The 16,404-nt window shown below is 37.4% G+C and overlaps 1 protein-coding gene and 1 pseudogene across 1 annotated transcript in view; both read right to left on the bottom strand.

Moving 5' to 3' along the window:
- The window catches only part of Cngb3 (cyclic nucleotide gated channel subunit beta 3), a 214,879-nt gene extending 209,839 nt beyond the window's left edge, over positions 1–5,040 (bottom strand). The window contains 2 exon segments of the mRNA XM_031368771.1: positions 2,371–2,446; positions 4,930–5,040. Of these exon segments, the coding sequence (XP_031224631.1) occupies positions 2,371–2,446; positions 4,930–5,040 (187 nt within the window).
- Positions 5,041–15,302: 10,262 nt separating this feature from the next.
- Positions 15,303–15,421, bottom strand: LOC116089654 (annotated as a pseudogene).
- Positions 15,422–16,404: the final 983 nt, after the last annotated feature.

Here is a 16,404-nt window from a genome sequence, read left to right on the forward strand (position 1 = left end):
GTCCTATTGACAGTGTCTTTTGCCTTACAGAAGCTTTGCAACTTTATGAGGTCCCATTTGTCAATTCCACAAAGCATTCTTTATACTCTGAGTTGAGAAGTAAAAAAACTAAGAGATATTCTTGAAAAATAAGTATGTAAATAAGCATACTCAGGAATCCAGAGAGATTTTCTCCTTATTTTTGAAAAATATATTATGAAAGTAAGTGAAGAATGTAAAGGCATAATAATGTATTACTGAACCAACAGAAAAGATCCAGTATCCTCATAACATTATTATTCTGGATGGAACATCTTATTTCATTTCAATTATTTATGTCTGTTGCTTAGCTATGTGCTAAATTCATTTCTACTTAGGTTCTTTCAGATTCTCTTAAAGAAGAACATTCACATATACGAGAAAGGGGCCATGTTTTCAGAAAGATGTTTCTGATGGCAGTAGTATTCATTTCTAGGAATTTATTTACTTACAACTTTTTTTGTGATTTCTTTGTTTGTATAAATTATCTTCTCTTCTTTATAGCCAAAGATTGAACCTAGGGCATTGCATATGTTTGGCAGGTCCTCTGACGATTAACTGTGTCCTTAGCCTGCAAATCCTTACTTTATTTGTAGCCCAGTGATTTTCACATAGCTATTTTTTTTTCTTCTCAGAGATATGAAGTCTGTACTTCACTTCAAATATTTGGTTTAATACAAATCACCATGATTTCTGATAGATGTAAAATAAAACTTTTTTCTGCTTTTATGCCAAAACTTTTGTGTTGTTCTACTAAACTATACTGTATCCCACTCTAATGATTCCCTTGCCACTGCTTTTTTCTTGATTAGAATGTGGGTTTTATAAAGGCAAAAATGTGTTGGCAAGAGGGGCTAAGAACAGAATGCACTGCATGCTATAAAGCCAAGTGAAAGTGTTTGTTTGTCCTGCAGGCAGTATTGAGGCATTCACAACTCTTGAGCTGAGGTATGCGGTCAAAGTGGTAGTTACAGGAAAGCAATATGCCCATAGTATTTGTGCTTGAGGGAAAGGGAAAGAAATTGAGTGAAACAGACTCCTAAATAGAAGAGGCCACTTAGTTCCGGAGTGTAGTGTAGGTATGACTTAACTAATAGAGGCTTGGCTCAGGATGCTATTGCAGAGATTGCAAGGAAGCCAGCAAGGTTCTATGATATTTCTGAAGTAGATGAGGTACAGACTTTATAAGACATATGGTAGAGAAATAAAATAAAGAGTGATGTTTTAAGCTTGAGGAATTTAACAAAAACATGACAGTAGCAAAGACAATGAAGAGAGGTAGCTTATTTGAATAAGATAAATTCAGCTTTAATCATATATATTTTTTTTTAAAACATGCAGGTATATATGTGCAGTGCCAATGGGAAAATACTGGATTGGGTTTCACAAAAGTAATTGTCTTGATATGGATTTGAAATTATCCATGTAGAACTGAATGTGCAGCCTTAAGCAGATGAGCTTTCCAGTTGACAGGGTTCAGAAGAGAGGGGCAATGAAGCATGAAACACGTGCTGCTGCATCTGCTTTATTGTCTTAATAACTCCTCACTGCCCAAAGTCCTCTGCTCATAATGAGCTTCTTCATGATCCACTTAAGATTTCTGTATCATACCTTCATCATGAACAAAGGTTAGGATATATTCTACTGTATGTATCTATACTTCAAGGCCAAGGAAAAGTATCTGACCCATGGTAGGAAATCAAGAACTATCTAGTGAGAGGCTGGAAATAAGACTGGGTGGTAATGGGCTGGTTATGAAAGCATGAGGCTTGGAGTTCTGATCACCAGCACCTATATAAAAGCTGGGCATGGTGGTGTCAGGCTGGAATCCCAGAACTGGGGTCAGAGATAGATGTGTCCCTAGACTTTGCTGCCCAGCCAGTATAGCTAAAAGTGGTGAGTTACAGGTTCAGTGAGGAACCTTATCTCAAAAAATAAGATGCATATCAGTTGAGGAAGACAGCTGATGGCCACTTCTGGTTTCCATATATATCTTCATAGTTAAGGGCACTCGAACAAACACATGCAACATACTCACACACACACAATACGCACACACACATACACATATGTGTACAAATGTATGCATATACCTTCATGCAAGACATAGTATCTAGTGTACTGAATGCATGAATGAGAGATCGATGAAGAAACAGTATTTTCACAAATAATTCAGTTCTTCATACTGTCTATAGTTTAGACAATCTGCTGGGCCAAAGACAAATGTTTTTTAAATACTATATTTTATACAAAGACATATTTTACTCCCACCTCCTATAGGTAACATCCTGACCTTCTTCTTTGTATTTTACCCCATGCCCCAACTACCACCACCATAGGCAACATTCTGACCTTCTCTGCTGTGTGAATTTTCAAATGTGATTGGTGTCCTGCTCCTCAGAGATTCTTTTTCACTTTGGTTTTCTCCCTTTGAGAAACAAAATAGAGATTGTAGTTATTTCAGCATGAAGTTGAATGTGCAATGTCACCGTTCTCACTCAGTGATCAATGTGATTATTAAAACTGAGCATCTGCCTATGATTTCCTATACATGCTTGACCTGTACCTAAATAGATATTTTCAATGTGACTGTTGAATAACTTACTATCAAATCAGATTTGATCACCCACAATTCACAAAATATTTTTGTCAATGCAACCCTGACACATGGTCCTCCTAATTTTGGTCTTTAGGGTGCCCTAGCATTGGCCCATCAGGCTTGTTAGTGGTAGAACAATGGGGATGAGGAGGTGGCAATTTCATCCTATCATTACTAACTTTGTTCTCTTCATGAGTTTGTTGTTGTCTGCATGTCAACATTTTTGTAACCTTTCTTTTGAAATGGAATTGTGTCACACTGGATGTAGCTAGTGGCTAACTGATGATGTTCTATAGTGGCTAACTGATGATGTTCCTATAATGGCTAATTAATGATGTTCCTATAGTGGCTAACTATAGTGCATTCTATATGGATGCAAAAAACAAAGGTTACAGGGTAAGAAGTTCTGCTGACAAACTTTAGTAGAGGGAACAGAAAACTATGAGTGTTAAAAAATAAGATAGGGAGATGGTAAAGTGTTTGGTGCCCAAGGATGAAGACCTGGTCATAAAAAGCCAGATATAGTGTCAGGCACGTGTAATCCTAATTCTGGGGCTGCATCCTACTAGATCCATGGAGCTTCCAGGATAGCAACCTAGCTGAAGAGGTGGGCCTTAGGTCTCAGTATGTGGTGGGCAGTTCTTGAAGAATGGCACCTGTGGTTAACCTCTGGCTTTCATGCACACATACATATGACCATACACATATACTTGGATACTGGTCTCCAGCTTCTACCCCACAAAAAGAAATGTAGGTGATGAGAAAATACCTGTAGGGAATAGAAATGGTGCTTGAAAGTACATTGTTGTGCAGTAGAAAGGAAGGGGAAGGGACAAATAAAAAGAGGAAGTAGATCAGGTAGGTAGCTGAGACAGAACAAAAGCCCAAGTGGTAGTTGTGATGGGGGTAGAAGATGAGCAAGTAGTTAGGGACAAGGACTCTGAGTGTTTGCATGCTATAATATGGAGCCTTTGACATTATGTATGAGTACTGAAGACTGACTATATCAGATAACTTCATTTAAGTCTCATAGTAACCACGTGTATTAGGCAAGGCTGGGGTTATTTCTTATGGAATACAAAATTGCTTGACTGTCTAACTACATGCACACAGTGAAGGAGTGAGTCAAGACCATCTATTAAATAATAGCAATAAAAAGAAGTTGTACAACTTATTGTGCATCATGTTTTGATGTTATTTGTAAATATTTGCATTGTAGTCTTTATATGTTGTATAAATATAGACATAGGAACAATGCCATGTTCAGAAGAAACATGTTTGTATTGGCTTTGTATTTCTTTAGCTATCAGTTGATAAACAGAAATTTCACAGAAATGTTTTGATTGAATTTTTTAAAGGCTACTTTAGAAAGCACAATACAATTTGGTATGTTTTTGCTTTTAGATATTTCCTTATAGGATTCAAATTAATTTTATTTATATGCCGTTGAAAAAGATTGTATTTTATGGGAGAACATAGCATTCTAACATTTTGTGGTTGTTACATTTTGTATATTTTAATAGAAAACTTAAAAAAAAAAAACTGTTTCACCTATTTCCCACATGGACTTAGAAAGGACAGACACCAAGCATTCCCAGATAGAATTGCTAAAAGTCTTTGTTGCCAGCAGGTCTTCTCATAATTAACAACCAGTATCATAGCTGCCACAGGGCACTGGCTATACTCAAGAGCTTCTCTGCCTGGGCATAGTCTAAGCTCTCCTCCAGCATGGCTGCTTCAGGGGGAGATGGGAAAAGCATCTGTTCTGCTTTCTCTCTAAGTGTCCTGTAGTCTGTGGGCATCTCATCTGGAAGGGCTGACTCATAGCTCCCTCTCATCTGTCACCATTCAGCCAGGCTACTGATGAGGTTTCTGTTGTAATGCTTATGAAGTGGGATCTAGTACAGCCTCAGTCACAGTCTAGCTGTGTGTTAGCAGTGTTAGAATAGGATTCTGTCTCACAGATGTCAGTGCTTGGAAAGGACTCAGCCCACTGCCCAGTGCATAGTTAGTGCTGAAAACTCTCATGTTCTTCAAGAAAAACCTCTACTAGCTATTTTTTTGTAGCCTATGAGAAAACAAAATTAGCGACAAAAACACTTCCAAGTCCAAATATATCCCCTAATATTATTATGCTCCCTTTAAATATGCACATGCAGAATATATAAATAAAGAAGAACATGGCCTAAGCAGTACTCAACCTATATGTTATCGTGTAAAACTGCTGAACAGTCTTCCACATGGCAGCATTTATTAGCATCCATTAGCAAAGGATGAGACTCAAGACTGACTTAGGAACATAAAGAACATACCTGTGCTATGGTTGGTTGAGACTGAATGCTCAGATGGGGGCAGGGTTTCTTCTCTGTCCGCTCTTCCATGGGCTTCACTTTGTTGAATTTTACTGTCAGTGATTTTAACATCTCTGAGGCAGGTCTGAAAGTCCTCCGATTTTATGACCCTGTATCTCAAAGAGGAGAGATGTGCTTTGTTTTTCTTTCCATTAGTAGACAAACCAATTAGTTGTTTAATCAGGATTTTGTTCTGTTTAATTCCTACAGCTGACTCCCTAGCTAAGCAGGGCTTTGACTTAAAAGCAGTAAATTACTTCTGCTTGGGTGATTTGCACTCTGTTTATGAACTTCCGAGAATCAAAATGCCCCTGTGAATAATTTAAGATGAGAGGATTAAACAAGTTGAGTTGAATTGTTTAAAAACGATCATGCTGCCTGTTGACTTGTTTTCTTCCTTTCTAATTGCTCACCTTCATATCTGTGCCTAATTTTAAACAAAGAGATATATGTGAATGATTAACTAGTGAAACATGTGTGAAGGTTCTAATTTAAAGCAAGTAGTCTGTTTTGTGAAAGTGCCAATCTTTAGTGATGAAACTAAACTTTACTACTAAACTTATCTTGTCTGTTCATCCAGATTTTGATTCCATATCACTGGCAGAAAAGTCTGTGTAATCTGGTCTCTGGATGTAGACTGTGGTCTCCAACCTTTGAGAGTCACAGGTCCATGATCAACAATTGTTAAGGAAACTTTCCTCACCCAGAGCTCAAATTTCTTTGATGTTTTGTACTATTGAATGTTACAAACTTGTGTAAGCACATATTTTTTTAATAAGAACTGCTCTCTCTCTCTGTCTCTCTGTCTCTGTCTCTCTGTCTCTCTGTGTGTGCTCTCTCTGTGTGTGTGTGTGTGTGTGTGTGTGTGTGTGCAGCTTGGAGATTTACTTTGGGTATCTTCCACAAATCAGTCTTTACCTTTTTTATCAGCCATGATCTCGGGAACTACTTGGTTTACCTAGGTTGGCTAGCCAGTAATCAAGCCGCAGTGACCATTTTGTCTCCACCTCTCTAGCACTGGGAATGCAGGGCATGTGTGTGCTGATGTGCTTGGTTATTTTGTGTGTGAATCTAAACTAGGATCTTTATTCTTGTGCAGTAGGCACTTTATCTGCTGAAATATTTTCCCTGCTTTTATAGCCCACTGATTCCAGCTTTTGTTGGCCATATATTCACGAATGTGAGGCCATCCACTGGAGAGTGGGCGACATAGCAGTGAATAAATCATTAAAGAAAGAAGACTCTTTCCTAGAAGGTATCAGCTGTCAATAGTTCCTTAGTTAGGATCAAGGGACTCATAAGTCCACTCTCTCTTTGTGCTGGAATTTTGACTGCTTTGACCTCATGCAAATCTTGTTCAGGCCATGATAACTGGCCTTATGGAAGAGTGGATTATAGATACCTCATTTGTGACTGAGCACTCCACAAATACTTACTCTTTGGATCTTGACCAATTAAGAATTTCTGCATAAACTGATGTTTGAAACACCCCCCACCTCACCTCCACCACCACCACACACAACTTTCCTGGACTCTATGTGTGTGAATCATATAGTCAAACCTTTTGCCCTAAGAACATTTTCACCCAGAATGGGGTTTTTCTAGTGAGCAAGAGGAAGACAAGGGGAAGGGCGAGGGCTTTGGGTAGCACTGGTTGACAAGGTGTGCTAACAGCACTCTTATTTTATTGTCCAGATGCTTTCCAATGACACAGCAGAAGCCAATATGAGTAAAAGCAGCTGTCCTTCAATATAAGTCTGACCATTTGTCTAATTCAGCTTAGACACTCTCCATTCTAAATTATAATGTCTAAATATTTGGCCAAGACATCATGAGCCAGCTACTATTGACTGTTGTCTGACTCCCTGGCTTTAACTGGGGTCTCTCTGCTTTTTGCTCCGAACACCTGCCATAGTAAATTATTTTAATTACTCTACCTTTTCTAATTTCTATTCATACCTCTTTGTTTAAAAGTGAAATGTCCCCCACAGGCTCATGTTTTCAGTGTTGGTTTCTCATCTGGTGGCACTGTTTGGGAATGCTGTGAGGTTTTTAGCAGGTGGTACTTATCTGTAGAGGTAGGTGCAGGGCCAGGCCTTTGAAGACTAATATCTCTCTCTGTTTTCTGGGTCTTCGTGATTTCCTTCTCTCTACCTTAGCTATAAGGCTTCCCACCCATGTGATAAACTGGAATCCTCCCAAAAACATGGTATATTTTCTTTTTTTAGTTCCTTCTGTCTGGTACCTGCCCTAAAGTGGGAGAGTAATCAATACCCTGTCTTGCTCACGTGTGCTATCTCCTCTTCTCATTGCTGGTTCTCTTCTTGTATCTTGAGCTGAAGTTGGCTTATTTCTTCTTCCAACTCTCTTTCCTCTACTGTCTGTGAACAAATAGTAGATCTCAGCTGTTACTATTGTACCTGTGTCACACATAGAGATCTTTATCAATTCTCATTTTAAATCTGGTGCTGGGTACTCATTTTGCTCTCACCTTGTTTCCTTCTTCAGGTTATTCATTGGTGTCCTTTAGTGTGAATATGCTGGGAGTGTTTCTTGAATGAATAATGAACGGACAATGATGCAGATCATCTTTCAGCTGTGGACTGGGAATAAAGGATGTCGCCATAGTTCATGGAGAGTAGAGGAAAGGGAGCAATGCCTTTGAAGCTGTAGAACTGCTGCAATCCAAATTCTACTTTCCAATGCACCCAGAGCAAGCTCCCTGCATGACCATGTCCTCGTCTCCACAGTAGTTACCTGAGCACCCAAAACATAGGCCCTCCAACGCTTATTGTACTATTGTACATATCATCTTACTAGATTATGTCCTTCAGTAAAGGAAAGCCTTAATGTTTAATGCTTTCAGAAAACATTTTACAACAGAAAAGTAGAAAGCCTCAAGTTACCACTCAGAAGGAGACAAAAGTGACTTGTGAACAACAGGAGGTAAAATTTCCCAACCTTAAGTCAGCCCCTGATGGGAACATGAAACCCTATTACTGATTAATTCTTCAAGGGAAGATAATATTATTCAAACAGGACTCCTGCTAAATTAAAAACTGTGGTGTGGATACTCCAGCATTGGTTTGGATCATTTCTTTTGAATGATGTTTAAGGATGCTAACACATGAAACACCCATATAAACTTGATTTGCCTTTTTTTTCACTTTGAATTTTGAAGAAGAATGAAACTCCTGCCTATTTTACATGTCAAGAAAATGGAAAGCAATTAAAACAACATGATGGCCTAACTTTGCTGACACTAAATTATTGGTCACAATAAGCATAGCACTACATTGCCATCTGACTTAGACTTTTACATGCTGGTACTTGGTGCTCTTTGCCTACCATCTGTGCTATTTGTGACACCACTTATAAAACAGATCACTATTGTAAGTAAGTTTCCAAAAGAAACCCCAAAATAAGCAGAAAATTGTCTTACGTGCAATGAGTGCTAATAAAAAGAAAATTAAATCATAGTAACTGCATTCCTTCAATAAGAACAAGTGTTCAATAGCATGTTCTACTATGTTTATAGTGGCATTATTTGTGATAGCCAGAAGCTGGAAACAACCCAGATGTCTCACAATAGAAAAGTAGATACAGGAAATGTGGTTCATCTACACAATGGAATACTACTCAGCTATTAAGAATGAGGACATCCTGAATTTTTCAGGCAAATGAATGGAACTAGAAAATATCATCCTGAGTAATGTAACTCAGACCCAAAAGGGCATGCATGGTATGTACTCACTAATAAGGGGATATTAGCCAAAAAAGTACAGACTCTATCCTAGGTAGGATAGAATCCACAGAACTCAAGAAGATTAATAAGCCAAAGGGTCCAAGTGAGGATGACTCAATGCAACTTGGCAGGGAGAAGACAAAATCACAGGAGGTGGCAAGGAGAAAGGAACCTGGGTGGGAAAGGGGACAGGGAGGGGAAGAGAGGAACATGATCAGGTATTGGGGAGGTAAAAGGACTAAAGCCCTAAGGGCCAAAAGAAAGAATCAAAACAGGCAACCTTAGGAGGTAGGAGGTGGGGGGAGACCTCTAGAATGTACCAGAGACCTGGAAGGTGAGAGACTCTCAGGACTCAAAGAGAGGGACCTTTGGTGAGATGCCCTACAGTTGGGAGAGTGAACTTGTAGAGTTCACTTCAAGTAGAAAGACAGGGCATCAAGTTGAGGCACAGGATTGCCATCCCACAGTCAAAAAGTCTGACCCATAATTGTTCCTGTCTGAAAGAACTTCAGGAACAAAAATGGAGAAAAGTCTGAGGAAAAAGAAGTTCAATGACAGGCCCAAATTGAGATCCAGCTCAGGGAGAGGAGCCAAGGTCTTACACTACTACTGATGCTATGGTGTGCTTACAAACAGGGGCTTATCATGACTGCCTGCCGAAAAGCTAAACAAGCAGCTGAAAGAGTCAGATGCAGATACTTACACACAACAAATGGACAGAAGCTGCTGACTCCTGTGGTTGAACTAGGGAAAAGTTGGAAGAAGCTGAGGAGGAGGGCAACCCTGTAGGAAGATCAGCAGTCTCAACTAACCTGGACCTCCAGGATCTCTCAGACACTGAGACACCAATTAGGCAGCATACATACACCAGCTGATATGAGGCCTTCAACACATACAGCAGAGGACTAAGTGGTGTGGACTCAGAAAAGATACAACTAACCCTTGAAAGACTTGGGGTCCCAGGGAGTGGAGAGGTCCGGTGGGGTTGTAGGAGGTGGAGACATCCTCTTAGAGATATGGGTGGGACAAAGGGGTGGGGAAAGGAGGTGTGGGATATGGAACAGGGTAGACTGGGAGGCGGATAAAGTCTGGATTGTAAAAGAAAGAATAAGGAATAAACAAAGGAAAGAAAAAACTGTATGCTTCAGTAAATTGAGTTCCTTAAACCTTACAAAAACAACTGAAGTTGTGTTTTGATTTATGACTATTAAGAAGATTTAAGCAATTCTCTAAGTTTCCTCAGAATTAAATTCAAACAGCCTAAGTATAATTCCAAAGAGAAGAATAACCTCTGAAAATAAAGGAAATAACCAGTGAACAGTCCATAAACCCTCCAAATGACTTATGCATAAACAAGCAGAAGTTGGTTTATTGGAGCAATATCTATTTTTAGGAGAAGATAATACATTAGTAATAATTCTGAAGATTGGCTGAGTCATAAAATTTCACTGTACTTAGTACAAGTACTTAGGCAGGGAAGGAAGTAATTAAATTATTTACTTTTTTCAGTTTATAATCATTCAAAAGACAAAGAATTTATTTCTATTTTAATTTCATCTGTGGACATAGTTTGGGGAAGATTATACATGGTAGCATGTATGGTGACTTACAAACCTTATTTTATATAAATCAAGTATTCAATAACTATTTATCAATTAATTAAACAATATTGAGATAGATAGATAGATAGATAGATAGATAGATAGAGAGAACAGAACACAACTTCCACAGAAGAAGCATGTGAGCCCAACTCTAGTATATATAACAGTAACCTGGCCAGTCTTTGTCTGAGTATATTATAAAGCAGTCCCAAGCTTTCCTGCAGAAATCATTTTTATTATCAGTTTTCAGGATGAGGATATCTCCATGCAGATTAATCAAGTTGTTGCAGAGAGATATAGCACCCAGTCATACAAAGTATCATTGTAAGAAGCAGTTTCTGTGGAAAATACGATGTTCTCAGTATAACCACAGCATAGATTTGATAACTACAGCACAATATCAACAATAGGCAAGAAACACACAGAGCTTTTCCTGTATTGTACTTAAGCTACAGATCCTATCATATTTCAAGGGGGCTAAAGACTTTTATTTTATATTCTTTCTTTATTTTAAATGGTTAGTAAATTACTAGGTTTAGATTTAAAAATGCTCAAATAAAACTTTTAAATTTTTAAGATATTTCTTGAGTTGATGACATTGAATGTTTAACATCCTCCAAATTCATAAGGCAGAGTTATAGAAACTAATACTTAAAAGAACTTTTATATCTTAAAACATCTATAACTCTATTTAGAATTGTTTGCAATTGTAATTTTGTGTAATGCAAACTTAGCATATTAATATTTTTTTCTTCAGTCTCCTACAGGTGCAACATGAGCACATATGAAACAATTCAGATGACATGGGAATTTGAGGCACTAACAGGATTTTAAGTATAGTACTTCAGTCACTAGTAATACTTTCTGTTTCTTTGATTATAGCATTTGAGGTCTTAAATTTATAATTAAAATGTATAAGCAGCAAATGTAACAGACATTAAGGGTAAAAATGCCTTCAGGAAATCGTTAATAGCTAGTGGCATCTGTGGCTAATGAATACTATATTAGTTTAGGATGTGACTAATAGAATAAAGTTTTGAAAAAAATCCTTATATTAGTATATGATGAACAATAATCATATTGTGATGGATTTGTTCTGTGAATAAGGATGAGGTATGTGTGGCAAGTTTTCTCATTGCTGGTACCAAGTGTGGACTATTATTGCTTATTTATTTTCATCTAGTGAGCTAACTAGAAGCATTTCAATGAATTGAACATCATAATCTACTGTTAGGTAAAGAGATTAAAAGTTCAATTCCCAAAGAAGATTGTGTATCTACAATTAGCTTCCCAGTTAAGCCGCTCTTAATGCTGCCTTTTTTATGTTCTAAACTTATGAATAATCTAAAGCCTCAGGAAATTCTGAGCCAAACTAAGGTATTTATTTATTCCAATAAAATATATATCCAACTGCTATTAAAATAGTTGCTAGTTTATGAATAGTTGGTGATTTTTAACTATATGAGTTCATGTATGTGTTGATGTTGGATCTAGCACAAGCAGATTATTTCTCAGCATTCAAATTTACTAAACACAAAACACCTTTATTAGACTCGGATAGTCGTGAGGAACTGAAAAGTCACTGATAGGCTTTGGATAAAATTGATGGATTTCATTTTAAGGCGTTTGATAGTGAAGTGATTAGAAGACTGGGGTGAGGTAGACTCTGGCTTCTGTAAGAACTAAAGAGAAGATAAAACCTCAGGTGCAGAAGATGACACAGAAAACATTGACACAACAGTCAAAGAAAATGCAAAACGCAAAAAGCTCCTAACCCAAAACATCCAGGAAATCCTGGACACAATGAGATGACCAAAACTAAGGATAATAGGTATACACGAGAGCTAAGATTTTCAACTTAAAAGTCCAGTAAATATTTTTAACAGAATTGTAGAAGAAAACTTCTCTATCCTAAAGAAATAGATGCCATGAACATACAAGAAGCCTACAGAACTCCGAATAGACTGGTCCAGAAGAGAAATTCCTACTGTCACAAAATAATCAAAACACCAAATGCACAAAACAAAGAAAGAATTTTAAAAGTAGTAATGGAAAATAGTCAAGTAACATATAAAGGCAGGCCTATCAGAATTACGGAAGACTTCTCACCAGAGACTCTAATGGACAGATATCATACAGACCCTAAGAGAACACAAATGCCAGCCAAGACTACTAGACCCAGCAAAACTTTCAATTACCATAGATGAATAAACCAAGATATTCCATGACAAAACCAAATTTACACCATATCTTTCGACACATCCCACTCTACAATAAAAAATCAATGAAAAACTCCAACACAAGAAGGGAAACTACATCCTTGAAAAGGCAAGAAAGTAATCTTTCAACAAGTCATGAAGAAGGTAGTCACACAAACACAATTATACCTTTAACAATGAAAATAATAGGAAGCAATGATCACTATTTCTTAATATATCATAACATCATTGGGCTCAACTCCCCAATAAAAAGACATAGTCTAACAGACTGGATATGTAAACCAGACTCAGAATTTTGCTTCATATAGGAAAGGCACCTCAGTGACAAAGACAGACATTACCACAGAGTAAAAGTATAGGAAACAATTTTCCAATCTAATAGTCCCCCAAACCAAGCTGGAGTAGCCATTGTAAAATGGAATAAAATTGACTTTCAACCAAAAGTTATCAAAAAATATAAGGAAGAACACATTATACTCAACAAAGGAAAAATCTACTAAGATGAACACTCTCAATTCTGAATATCTAGACTCAAAATGCAAGGGCACCTACATTCATAAAAGAAACTTTACTAAAGATCAAAGCACATATTTCACATCACACAATAATAGTGGGAGACTTCAACACCCCACTATCAGCAATGGACAGATCATGGAAACAGAAACTAAACAGAAACTAACTAAACCAAATGGATTTAACAGATATCAGTAGAACATTTTATTCTAAAACAAAAGAAAATACCTTCTTCTCAGCACCTCATGGTACCTTCTCCAAAACTGACCACATAATCAGTCACAAAACAGGCATCAACAGATACTAGAAGATTGAAATAATCTTCATTTATCCTATCAGATCACTAAGACAGGTCTTCAATAACAACAAAAACAATGAAAAGCACACATATACATGGAAGCTGAACAATGTTCTACTCAATGATAACTTGGTCAAGGAAGAAATAATGAAAGAAATTGAAGACTTTTTAGAATTCAATGGAAATGAAGGCACAACATACTCAAACTTATGGGACACAATGAAAGCAGTGCTAAGAGGAAATCTCATAGGTATGAGTGCTTCCAAAAAAGTAACTGTAGAGAGCATACACTAGCAGCTTGACAATACACCTAAAAGGTCTAGAACAAAAAGAACTAAATACACCCATGAGGAGTATATGGCAGGAAATAATCAAACTCAGGGTGGAAATCAACCAATTAGAAATGAAAAGAGCTACACAAAGAATCAACCAAATCAGGAGGTGGTTCTTTGAGAAAAATCAAGAAGATAGATAAGCCCTTAGCCAGACTAACCAGAGTGCACAGAGACAGTATCTAAATTACCAAAATCAGAAATGAAAAGGGAGACATATCAGCAGAAACTGAGGAAATCCAAAAAATCAACAGATCCTACTACAAAAGCCTATACTCAACAAAAATTGGAAAATTTGGATGCAACAGACAATTTTCTGGACAGATATCAGGTATCAAAGTAAAATCAGGATCAAATAAACCATCTCAACTGTTTCATAACCCCTAAAGTGATAGAAGCAGTCATTAAGTCATTAATAGTCTCACAACAACAACAACAACAACAAAAGCCAAGGATTAAATGGTTTTAGTGCAGAATTCTATCAGACCTTCAAAGAAGATCTAATACCAATACTCTTCAAACTATTTCATAAAACAGAACAGAGGGAACACTACTCAGTTCATTCTATGAAGCTGCTATTACTCCTATACCTAAACCACACAAAGACCCCAAAAAGAAAGAAAACTTCAAGCTGGGCAGGGGTGGCACACACCTTTAATCTCAGCACTTGGGAGGCAAAGGCAGGCAGATTTCTGAGATCAAGACCAGCTTGGTCTACAGAGTGAGTTCCATGACAGCCAGGACTATACAGAGAATCCTTGTCTCGAAAAACAACAAACAAACAAAAAACATAAAAAACAAAACAAACAAAAAAACACCAAAAAAAAAAAACAACTTCAGACCAATTTCTCTTATGAATATTGATGCAAAAATAGTGAGTAAAATTCTCGAAAACCAAATCCAAGAGCACATCAAAACAATCATCTATCATCATCCAGTAGGCTTCATCTCAGGGACTAAGGGATGGTTCAATGTAATCTAGTATATAAACAAAGAAAAAAAAAACCTACATGATTCATTTCATTAGATGCTGAGAAAGAACTTGACAAAATTCAACACCCCTTTATGATAAAAGTTTCAAAAAGATCAGGAATTCATGATCCATACATAATCGTAATAAAAACAATATACTGTTACCTCCCCATTCCCCTCAGTCATCGGACTTCTAGCAGTCTCTGCTTGGAGGCTAATACCTGGGGAGCTGGGACAGATGCTCTCTGCAGACTGTCAGTTCCTCTTTGAAGAAGTCGCTTGAGCACGCCCACTGCCTGAAGATCTTTCGAACCTGGGGACTTTGGCACCTGAACCCTTTTTGCAGTAAGCAAATATCATGTAATCTAGAGATTTGCTTTCGGTTTCTCCTGTGACACTTCTAAGTAAAGTGAAGTCTTGATTGGGCTATTTCAACTTGACTTTGTGATTTCTTTTTGCATTTCGAACCCTCTATTTCAGGTCCTTTGTTCCCTCCTCTGAGAGAACTTCAGTTCCTGAAACTGCAGGCAGTTTGAATATAAAGCAATGGAGAAAAACTTGAAGCAATCCCACTAAAATCAGGGACTAGACAAGGCTTCCCATACTCTCCCTATCTATTTAATATAGTACTTGAATTTCTTTTCTTTTTTTTCAATCCTACAGCACCCGAAATTCCCAGTCAGTCTCCCATCAAAGTACTAACCAGGTCCGACCCTTCTTAGCTTCCGAGATTAGAAGAGATCGAGCACATTCAGGGTAGTACGGCTGTATACTGAATTTCTTGCTAGAGAAATTGTACAACAAAAGGAGATCAAAAGGTTACAAATTGGAAAGGAAAATGTCAAAATATCACTATTTGCCGATGACATGATAGTATAGTTAAGGTCCCCTCAAATTCGACCAGAGAACTCCTAAACCTGATAAACAACCTCAGTAACATGGCTGGATATAAAATCAAAACAAACAAAGAAGTAGCCTTCTCCTACTCAAAGGATAAACAGGCTGAGAAAGAAACTAGGGAAATGATACCTTTCACAATATCTTGGTATGACTCTAACCAAGCACGTGAAAGATCTGTATGACAAGAACTTCAAGGCTCTGTAGGAAGAAATCTAAGAATATCTCAGAAGATGGAAAGATCTCCCATGCTCATGTATTTTCAGAATTAATATACTATAAATGACCATGTTGCCAAAAGCAATCTGTAGAGTCAATGCAATCCCCATCAAAGTTCCAATTCTTCATAGAGTTAGAAAGAGCAATTTGCAAATTCATTTAGAATAGCAAACAAACAAACAAACAAACCAGGATAGTGAAAACTATTCTCAAGAAAAAGAAATTCTGGAGGAATCATCATCCTTGACTTCAAGTTGTATTGCAGAGCAATATTGATAAAAATGCATGGTATTGATACAGAGACAGGCAGGTAGATCAATGGAATAGAGTTCAAGACCTAGAAATGAACCCACACACCTATGGTCACTTGATCTTTGACAAAGGAGCTAAAACCATCCAGTGGAAAAAACCCAGCATTTTCGACAAATGGTGCTTGTTCAACCTGAGGTCACCATATAGAAAGTGCAAATCTATTCTTATCTCCTTGTACAAAGCTCAAGTCCAGGTGGATCAAGGACCTTCACATAAAACCAGATACACTGAAACTAATAGAAGAGAAAGTGTGGAAGTATCTTGAACACACGAACACAATTTCTTCAACAGAACATCAATGGCTTAAGTGCTAAGATCAACAATCAGC

Source organism: Mastomys coucha, unplaced genomic scaffold, assembly GCF_008632895.1.
Source record: "Mastomys coucha isolate ucsf_1 unplaced genomic scaffold, UCSF_Mcou_1 pScaffold14, whole genome shotgun sequence".
In the NCBI taxonomy this organism is placed as follows: Eukaryota; Metazoa; Chordata; class Mammalia; order Rodentia; family Muridae; genus Mastomys; species Mastomys coucha.